The sequence below is a fragment of the Saccostrea cucullata genome, unplaced genomic scaffold (genome assembly GCF_032062105.1).
Source record: "Saccostrea cucullata isolate Sc308-1 unplaced genomic scaffold, CSIRO_AGI_Scuc_v1 ctg2361, whole genome shotgun sequence".
NCBI classification, from domain to species: Eukaryota; Metazoa; Mollusca; class Bivalvia; order Ostreida; family Ostreidae; genus Saccostrea; species Saccostrea cuccullata.
The window spans coordinates 1-10841 of record NW_026935800.1 but is presented as its reverse complement, the minus strand read 5'-3'; the positions used below and the strand labels follow the sequence as shown (position 1 = coordinate 10841).

At 32.2% G+C, this 10841-nt stretch overlaps 1 protein-coding gene across 1 annotated transcript; it reads right to left on the bottom strand.

Moving 5' to 3' along the window:
- Positions 1–4682: 4682 nt before the first annotated feature.
- LOC134243803 (uncharacterized) lies at positions 4683–10236 on the bottom strand. Its single transcript, XM_062726033.1, has 5 exons — positions 10201–10236; positions 7125–7444; positions 6785–6948; positions 6290–6416; positions 4683–5624 (listed from the first exon to the last, which is right to left on the bottom strand). The coding sequence occupies exons 2-5, from the start codon at positions 7411–7413 to the stop codon at positions 5089–5091; spliced, it is 1116 nt and encodes a 371-aa protein (XP_062582017.1). The 5' UTR covers positions 7414–7444; positions 10201–10236; the 3' UTR covers positions 4683–5088.
- Positions 10237–10841: the final 605 nt, after the last annotated feature.

Sequence of the window (10841 nt, the reverse complement as noted above, 5' to 3'; positions counted from 1 at the left end):
ACGTAAATATTCATGTATAATTCTACATGGAAAATTAAAACATATAATTAATTAATTGCTTTAATAAAAAAAAGAAAATAAATATATAGATAATAAATACAACCTGGAGAATTAAAATAAATAAATATTAAATAATATTTTAATAATCATAATAGATTTACATAGCAAATTCACACGTTTTGCTTGTATGTACAGTGTTTGGATTTATATCGAATTAAATCAACACGTTCGATCTTATATCCCAATCGACAGATCAATATGCTATTTTGATTGGTTGATGCGCTGATTGGTTAATCGCTAATCCTGATTGACAGCTCTGTAAAGAAATACCGAACCCGCGTTCGCTCTCTGAAACCGCTACTGAATTTGGGGTTCGCTCTCAGGGTCCATTTCGGGTTCGCTCGGGGTCCGCTACGGGTTCGCTTTGGGTCCGCTCCGGGTTCGCTAGGGGTCAGCCCTAGCGGACCCCGAGCGAACCCGGAGCGGACCCAGAGAGCGAACCCGGGGTCCGCTCCGGGTTCGCTTTCTGTTAGGTTGTGTCCGGTCGGTACTGTAATCCCTCTAAAAGTTTACTTTTTTAGCAGCGTCTGGTCAGATATGTCAACCTTTTGATCTAGAGATAGGATTTTATGTAACCAATAACGTGAAAAAAATCTATACGTGTATTAACACTATCAAAAAGAAAAAAAGAGAAAAAAATATCATACAAAGGTTTCTTTCCTAATATGTTTAGCAGTAGAATTTGATGATTTTGCCGCAACATTAAGTGTTACTAATATTTTATTGGAATATTATCATAATTCGGCAGATTATAACCGGTACGTTCAATAAAAGATTAAGAAAACAAGTATAACAACAGAGCTTACGGTCCTCAATCATACAAATGCTGATACGAGAGAAGAAATTAAAGGCATAGGGACATCGGATTACTTTGGAAATATTAAAGTTTAAAAGCAATTTCATTTTAGATAAATTATTATATTTATATTTGCTTTAATTTATTTTAATGGAGGTTAATATGTTCGTAGACGTTTCAAGAAAATTTTGATAATTTGCATTGCTATCATAAAAGGTATTTAAAAAATACGTCTTCAGAATTTTTAATAACTGTTGAATCTCTGTTGATTTTCGCGGTTTGAATTTGTGCGATGTGTAAAGAATTAAAAAAAAAATAGCGCCACAATGCTGTCACATTAAGATCATTATAGATCAAAGACATTTGCACAACTGTGTACATGTATATTAGGAAAACTCTAATTGAAATTCTTTTCAATTTACTTTTTTTTTTTTACAATTGATGTTGTAAATTGATTATTTCTGTAATGGGGACCTTTATGTTTTCTGCAATTATTTTTCTCAGACCCTATCAATGTTATTCAACAAGAAAACATTGATGTAACCATCAATTGTCGCCCGGGAAATATATAAAGTAAACAATGAAAATGAGCCTTGATCAACAAACCGCTTCGATATGTGTAAAAAGGCATCCGTCTAATTGATGGAGACGATAGTCGCAAATTGTAAAAAAAAAACTTGTAGTCGGATAAAAATCAATAAAAAACGATACCATTTTAAACTTGATCAATTCCTCAAGTAAATGTTGGCTGCATAAAATATAAATTGAAGTTAGACACACGCATCATTTATATTTAAAAATGTATAATTTTTCAATTTTAAAATATATCACACGAACTGTGCAAAGTACGTTTTTATCCGAGACGTAAAATTCGATGTTCTAAAAAAAAGGGGCCTGTCGTTGTTTCGATAGTAAATGATAAGTAACTTTATATATTAAATATGAAAAACACATATTTCTACAGATTCACTTTATGGACGTAATTTATAAACAGAAAGAACATTCTGATTAACAATCTTTTCAATGTTTAGAAAACCTTTAAATCTATGTAACTACTCCCACCCCAATCCCCATACACCAGCACTTAAACTTATATGTATAGAGCAGCCCGGTCCTCCGGGCTGCAATTATGAAAACAGTCACAGCATATGTTTCCACCTCTCTGATAATTGTAGATTTTTTGAATTCCAAATTTCAGTAAGGGTGTTAATTTGTCTCCAAATAGAGTTATTTAAGAAAATGTAAAAATAATTGGTACTCGTCTTCTACTTCATCTTAAGAGCGAAATAACAATATCTATCTTCTAATGATTCTATTTTTTAACTCGTACGTTTTAGAGATACAACCCATAAGATAAACTTGAGCTTTATCAACGTGTAGATTCTTTATCAATAGCTCTTCCGGTTTTGACACAATCCGTCGCTTCATGATTTTATTTTATTGAAACTTTTATTTGTGAAAATCATTGCTCCATCAAACTGAATTATAAAGAGCGATAATATTGTTAAAAGCAAGACAAAGACTCGTATATGTATTTGTCAAAGGAGTGTCTTACTTTATCAAGGAACCTGTTAAATTTATGATATTAAGGCTCTTCAACAAAAGGTGTAAATGATATTATTTCTTTCTCATCGTTCAATACTAGATATTTCTATGAAAAATATAAGCACAACAAATTGTGTTATATTGCCATACGTGTAAGAATATAATGAAAGCATGGTATGAGAGTGGGAGAGAGAGGTGTATATGTCTTCCAATTACACACATATATATAGATAGAATATTGACATCTATATTTGAGCAGTACAAATTTTGTGTTCTTGTTTTTAGAGCATTTTGACTGAAATCCTCGATTTTTAAAATTCAGATTGACTCTTTACTTGTTAATTTAATGGGTAATTAAATTGAATATATTTATCCCCGACTTAGAGATTAACAGAAAGAAAAATTAAGACAGACTTATACCACATTAAATTAAATTTTGATTCGATTATCGGATCATTATTTTTCATCACTTAAAGAATTTTCGCTTTCTAAATCTAATTTGAAAACTCAAAATAAATTTTATCTTATAAAATTATGATAATTATTTAGACACTCTTTTCTAAATCTAAAATCAGTTAAGCAATTTAGGAAACACTTTAAGACAATGGAGCCTATAACCAATATAACAAATAATAAATTTATTCAAAATATTGTTAAAGGAAGATATCTGATTATAAACTAATAAGCATTGAAAAAAAAATCGCTGAATTGAGACTAAAGAGTCACTGCTGAGAGGGGTGGACGGGTCACTGAAGGAAGAAGGGAATGTGGCTGATTGGCCACTGAAAAAATCATTGAAAGTCGCCTTTCAGTTTTAATTGGAAGGTCTTGTTTCTTCCTGTGATGTTCAGAATTCATCGATTCAAATAATGAATAAATTAATTACCTCCAATTACTTTCCTTACTTTATTTTATGTTGAAAAAAAGACAAAAACAATTCTATATGTATTCATATGTACTTTGATTTAGCGATTTTATGAAATTAGAAGTTGTCTCTCTTAGGTCACAACATTGCATATAGGCTTTTTTATCATGTTTTGGGCATGAATTAATAATTTTGAAAACGTCAAGTGTATTTTAACAATATAAATACATTTCTTACGCGTTCTAATGCTTTAGTATAAAATCATGCAGATTAAATTTAGTAACGGATTGACAAGCATGATGACTATATTCCTTACAAGGCAAGACGGTATACCCTACCCCCTTTAATACAAAAGATCAAATGCTTGGACCATGCAAACCGATTAACTCAAATTCAAAATTTCATTTACTGTAAGATGATTTTTATAATAAACCATAGCTTATAGTTTGAATTATCTGAAATTGGTGATGCAGTTTAAAAAAATAAAATTTATTTGCATACTGGACTGTTTAATACCTTCTGCTCTGTTTCAGCGAAATATGTAAAGAAGCATGAAATTGCCTTGCGATCATGGTGTGTGAGGATTTATATTTTCATTCAGAGTAGACGTTTTTTTTCTTATAATTTGAAATAAATTAGTTTTTTAAGTTTATATGTACTTTATTCTTGTAGTAAAAATGTTAACCAATTCTATAATTTTTAGACATAAGTATGATTTAAAATCTTATCTCTACAGAGATTATTGAAAAGACGTGTTCATTGAGACATTTTCAACAAAACTGTAAAATTTTAAGATAAGGGACAGCTCAACCTCATCATTACCTTCGAAATTTAATTGATTTTTTTATTTTCTATTACATTTGTGGTATGTGAAATATACAGTTGAACTTTTGTATCTCGAATTCCAATATCTCGAATACCATGGATATGTCGAATGATTAGGAAGTCCCAACCACATATTCTTTAAGCATTTAACCTTCGATATCTTGAATCCTCTGGTGTCTCGAATTTTTTTCACAGTCCTATCAGGTTCGAGATAACAAAGTTTGACTGTATATTGAAAGGAAACAAAATGTTTCGGAATAGTGTCATTATATTGTACTAGAAGGTACAATCATTTTCACAACTTTGATGACAATGAAAAATGCATTTAATATTTGAAAAATATTTTAAAGGAAAACAACCTATCATCCTAGAAATAATTAAGACAGAGTATATTATGATATGTGAAGCAGGCAAGTAAATATAGTACAGTGTTTGAAAGGGGAAGTTTCAACTAGCCAAAACAAAACTTCGACAAGGGAAAAAGGAGATAAAGAGGCTCATGAGCAACAACACTAACACCAGTTACTCTTTACTGATGGTTTTGATTTTTGACATAAGAGAGAAAATATAATTATAAAAACGTCGTAACGATTAGACCATATAAACCGAGGTCACAGTAGATTCTGGCATGACAAACATTTCTCGCTGCTCAATGGCCCTGAGTGCCAAATATAGCTTAAAAATTTGTAGCTCTCCACTGGTAAGTGGTGACGTCTCCATATAAATTAAATTCTCTAGAAGGACGTTAAAGAAAAAACAGACAAACAGTAACTTGAAAATTTTATGCTGTTTTTTTTAGTTGAGGCTTGATTTTACAGCTGAAAATTGTAAATTGATGATGCCATTAGAAATACTGATGAAATGAATCAATTACAAGGACACCGCAAGGTGAAGCACTCCCTCGATAAGAACATATCGAACCCGATTCAAATCTCATCACTTCCGTGCGTTCAGAATTAGCTAACTCACCAGTACACAAACACGTATAATTCCTTTACTACATCCCCTTCTTCTCCGGTTCGGGGGGATAAAAACGAGGTGGATACAGGTACTTGACAAGTTGATCTGTTACAACAGGCACTCTGGGAATAATGCTCCATGTCCCATCTATCAGATCCCAGTTATTTCTATCTTTAATGAAAGTTGCCAGTTTTGAATTTGTTCTCAGAATGACCTCATTAAATTCAAAGTAATTTTGCAATTCCTCCTTGGGATTATTCTTCTCCCCAGTCTTGGGATTATTCTTTGCTTCATCATTGAGGAACTCTTTCTTCTTTTTCTGTTTGGGATTATGCCTACCTTCAGCTGTGGCATCATTCTGTCCATCAGCCTTGGAATCTTTCTCATTTGCATCCTTAGATTCTTTCTTTCCTTCCTCTGTTTTCTTCTTTTTTTCTATGGAATCTATCTTATTCTGTAAACTTTTCAGAGTATTACAAAAATATTTGATGAAAGTGCAAGGTCGAAGAGCTGATGTGCCCGGTATCTCCTCTGCATTATGTTTTATCAGATTTGGATGCCAGTTATATTCTCCTTCAATAAAGATAGATTTGTAATGTAAGTATTTCTGTTAATTCACTTTTAACTCTTTACAACTTACTGAACTGGTATGCAACATACACTTAATGTTCACGTCATAGAAATTGAAGTTTACCCTTTCCCCGCAAGCACTTTTAAGTGGATACACGTTTCTTTCAAGTTTAGCATAAATAATATAATGGCGTTATATTTATATGCAAAAATAACTTTTCTTATTTTATAAGATTTTTGCAAGTATGAAATAAAAGGAAATTGGCATTAAATTTGAGATTAAATGAACTTTTTAAAGTGCTCGAAATTGCGTGATTCCGTGGAAACGGTGTATGCGTGATTTTGCGTTAGAAATAGGAAATGGTATATGCGTTGAAATGCGTGATTGCGGGGAAGGGGGTTAATTGAACATTAAAATAAAAATTTTTGGATATCATGCTAGACCTTAGAATAGGAAACTATAATTACTTATTTTGAACACCCTGGTTTCAAAGATAAGTGTTTGTTTATTTTAGTTTGTGTATATTTTTAATTTAATAATCTCAAATTGATCCGTTCTGGTAAAACTGGGAGTGGTTTAATAAAAAACCATATTATTTATAAACTTTTGCCCAAGTGAAATTTGAAATTTATAAAAAGGCCCTGTACAGATCTAGAGCATGACCAACCTGAAATGTTTGATTCATAGATTAGAACATCTGCTTCTCGAGGCCAAAGAGGCGAAAGTTGATGAGATCTGCCATCTACTTCAGCAAATAGATGCTTCCCAACATGTTGTAAATCAATGTCACATAACTTAAATGTATATTCAAAAAAAGGAATGCAATCAGCATACGGTGTATAAAAAACACTGCAACACTATCGTTTGAAATAATGAATAATTCAGCTTTGGACATGACATTTTTTTAATTCTTCTGTCTGAATCAATTACATATGCTTCAAATTACCATGCAGCACAATGCTACGTGTAGCAGGGGTCAGTATGCTCTCTTTGACGCAATTGAATAATTTGATTTAGTCTGTGAAACAACTTAAATGAATTGTTCGCTATTAGGTCTTAAATTTTAAAAGAATGAGATACAGTTTTAATGCATTGAATTCTAAAGTCTTTCGCACTGATATTAACATTAAATCAATCTGAATTTAACTTCTTTAATATCTACCTGAACAACGAATAACTTTGGCTTAAGTCGAAGGGCTGCACGAGATTGGAATTTCCTTACTACTCTGGACAATGGAATTTTGTTGCCTGTGATGTCATAGAAAAAACCCTGTCCTCCAAACGCTAATACAACACATACAAAGATTTTGCATGCTTTGAAATATCCTTCAAAGATAAAAGATATAGCACCTCAGGCATCTTTGGTAGTTAGCATCACTAATCACTTAGCCCATGCTAAGTTTGCTTATAAAAGGGCTTATAAAAGTTTTCCAGAACTGATTCTGAAGATTATTTTATTTTGATATTTATGTTTTTAAAGGCAATTCCACTAACTCCCTTACCACAGTTTTTGCTGATGTATTCTTCTACATCTTGAATCACGCAATTTGTTCCATTTTTCCCTTGTATTACTTTTGTATCGTAAATTGGCTTTCCAAAAACATCTTGTAGTTCCTTGACCTCTGCCTCAGCACCGGTTCGAAATTTTTGTATTGAATGTCCACCTCCTATTGTCTTCATAGTTTTGTTAATGTTAATTATAAGACAACATCCAAAATCACTGCTATCAAATGTATAATTTTCATCATTGACTTGTTGATGTAAAGTATGTTTCTTCTCTTCGGTTGTCATTATCAACTCTCCAATCAACTGTTATATGTACCTGTTACGTTATCACAATACAAAAAGAAACTAAAATCCAATTCAGAGAATCAAGTTGTTTAATTAATAAATGGCACTATACTTAGACTGATGTAGAAAAATCAACAATGATAAATATTATCTTGTTTTTTTTTAAAATTGTTTTGTGATATGAAACTCGAAACATCTCAATAAAATAGCATTTAAATTTCATTAATTGAGATTCAGTAACTCATTTTATTCAAATTGAATTCAAAGCATTCAAAGCATTAATATCATTTATTTTCATTGGATTGCTATAGAGAATCTTTAAATTGCCATACTTGTGCTCCAAACTCTAATATATTTTCTTTTTTTTTTTGCATGTGACGTTATGTTTTTGAGAAATATGTTTGAAACGCTTTCTGTTGTTCAAAGGGGCGTTGTTGCAACCACTATTGAAATAACGACCACTATTGAAATAAATATATCAATAATGGTTGAGATTGCATGTAAATAGCAAACATAGTTGGTAACCACTATTGAAATACAAACACTATTGAAATAATTATATCAGTAGTGGTTGAGCATGTTGAGAGAGCATTTCAATAACAAACATAGGTAATAACCACTATTGAAATACGACCACAATTGCAATAATTATTTCAATAGTGGTTGAGAGTGCATTTCAATAACAAACATAGTTAATAACCACTATTGCAATACGACCACTATTGAAACTATTATTTCAATAGTAGGTGAGAGTATATTAAACATTTGGGGGGGGGGGGGGGGGGGGTAATGTAATCTACAGTAATCACACGTAATCATGATTACATGATGGAAAAGTAATCAGATGTAATTTATTACTTTTAAGAATGGCTGTAATCAGCCTGTAATCGATTACTTTTAAATCCAAAGTAATTGTAATTTAATCGATTACTTTTGAAAGTAATCGATCCCATCGCTTCCAGCCACCCATGTTTATTTCATATTCCCCACCCACTGACATCAAAAACAAAGATAGCCGTACGAAATTGACACACAATGAAGGCTCGTGACCTTTCACCTTGAAAATTTTACATTCTGGTTGAACATCCAAAATCATTTCACCTGAATTGCAGAGAGTTTTTACATAGAAAATAATTAGAACTAGAGGTACTGTGAGCAATGAGCTCACTAAATGATACCCCCTCCCCTCCCCCCGCCTCCCATAATGTCCATGTTTTGCTATATATTGTTTGACGGTAATGTGTAAAGAGGAATAACTCGTCGTATCAAATGTTATTCAGAAGCCGCTATATATGTGACATCATAGGTAAGAATATAATGGCAATGTCCATGTTTTGCAATGGGAAACCTAAAATACGTGTCAAATAAAAAGGTAAAATAGGAGGTGCACAATGGCAACATGTGAGAAAAATTCTGTGAAAGTTTCATTAAATTCCACTGCATAGTATAAGAGGAGTGCAGATACATATATGTAAGAGAAGGGTACCCCAAAGCGTAACAGACGGACGGATTGACGGACAGACGTATAGACGGACGGACATAACGATTACTATACACCCTCCCACTTTTCAAGCGGGGGGTATTAATATAGATATAAAATTATCATGTGTTTATCATAGTCCTTTCAAAAGACAATATTAAGCCTTCAATAACAGTGTGAATGATTAATGAACTTTTTTTCCCCAACTTACATGGAAATTTTATTTCGGAAAGCAAATGCAGTTAAATTTTGATAATTATCTGACTGACACTAGCAAATGAAATTACTTACAAATGCATTATTTTTTTTACCTTATTGTTTATGTTTTATTTACATTTGACTTGCCTAGTTGATAAACCAATAAAAACACTCAACTCATCAATGAAAGTAAGAAAAATAGTTTGAGATCAATGAACTGTAGTAAACAAGAGGCCCAGGGGCCACAACACTCACCTGAGCACATCGGCAAGGAAAAGGCACATATCAGGTCAGAACTAAGAGTAAACTGAGGTGGGGGCTTGAATTTTAACCCCCCAGAGGACCATGATTTGAACAAACTTGAATCTACACTACCTATGAATAATTTCACATACGCTTCTTCTTTCCTATCTCAATGGTTCTTGAGAAGATTTAAAAAGAGATTTCCTATATATTCCTTTGAAAACTTTGATCGGCCATTTTGGCCCTACCCTACCCCCGGGGGTCATGATTTGAACAAACCTGAATCTACACTACCTAAGGATGATTCCACATGAGTTTCATGTTTCCTGGTTCAGTTGTTCTTGAGAAGATTTTTAAAGAATTTTCCTGTATACTCCTATGTAAAACTTTGATACGGATACTTTGATACGGGGTCATGATTTAAACAAACTTGAATCTTCACTACCTGAGGATGATTCCACATCATGAGCTTCATCTATCCTGGCCCAGTGGTTCCTGTGAAGAAGATTTTTTAAAAATGCCATTAATTTTTTCTAATTCATAATTATCTTCCCTTGGAAAAGGGCGTACGTGGCCCTAGATTTGAACAAACTTGAATCCACTTAACCCAAGGATACGGACAAATTTTGATCAGAAAAGCTCACTTGAGCCTTTGGCTCAGGTGAGCTAATAAGAGATTGATCAAATTATCTAATGAATTAAATTATTAGATAGACTAGTCTCTGAAATACAGGTATGAAAATAAAAACTAAAATAAAAAGCACAATTAGCAAATAGTTAAGGTTTCATCTTAAAAAAAAATCTTATCAAAATTACACTAGTGAAATAAATGTCACCAAAATTACCTCGATATTAAATACACTTACTTTAAACTGACCAGATGTTCAAAAGTTTACAAACCGAAAGTACATTCAACGAAAATAAATAACATACAATTACAAGTCATGCACTAATAAGCAGTCATTTCCCTGGTTTCCTGGTTCACTGATCGTATCTTTATTATCTATGAGATTTTTTTTATAGTTGAAATAAGAAATATATATATACATGTATATATATATATATATATATATATATATATATATATATATATATATATATATATATATATGATTATATATTTACACATTGTCTGTTAGTATTTGTAAGCATGCGATTGCACAAAACCAAACCAAAAAAAAGTGTCCATGATATATTGCCGATCACTTGCATCCATGAAATCAAAGGGTCTCGTGTAGGATATGGTTGCCTTTTTGGGCTTTGGAATACATCCTTTCTCTCTTATACTATAGTAATCCTCCCGTTCAATATACAAGTATGTAAATATTATCTGAAGAAAAAAAACATGGATTAACAAGGGGCACCATTCATCTTCATTGTTATGCATTTAGTTTGCTTTAAATTCAGGGCTGAGAAGATTTTTAAAAGAAATGTGGATGCATCATCACTGTATATCAACAGAGCCCTGTCCAGTAGCACTGGAACCCCTGAATTTCATAAAGCCTAG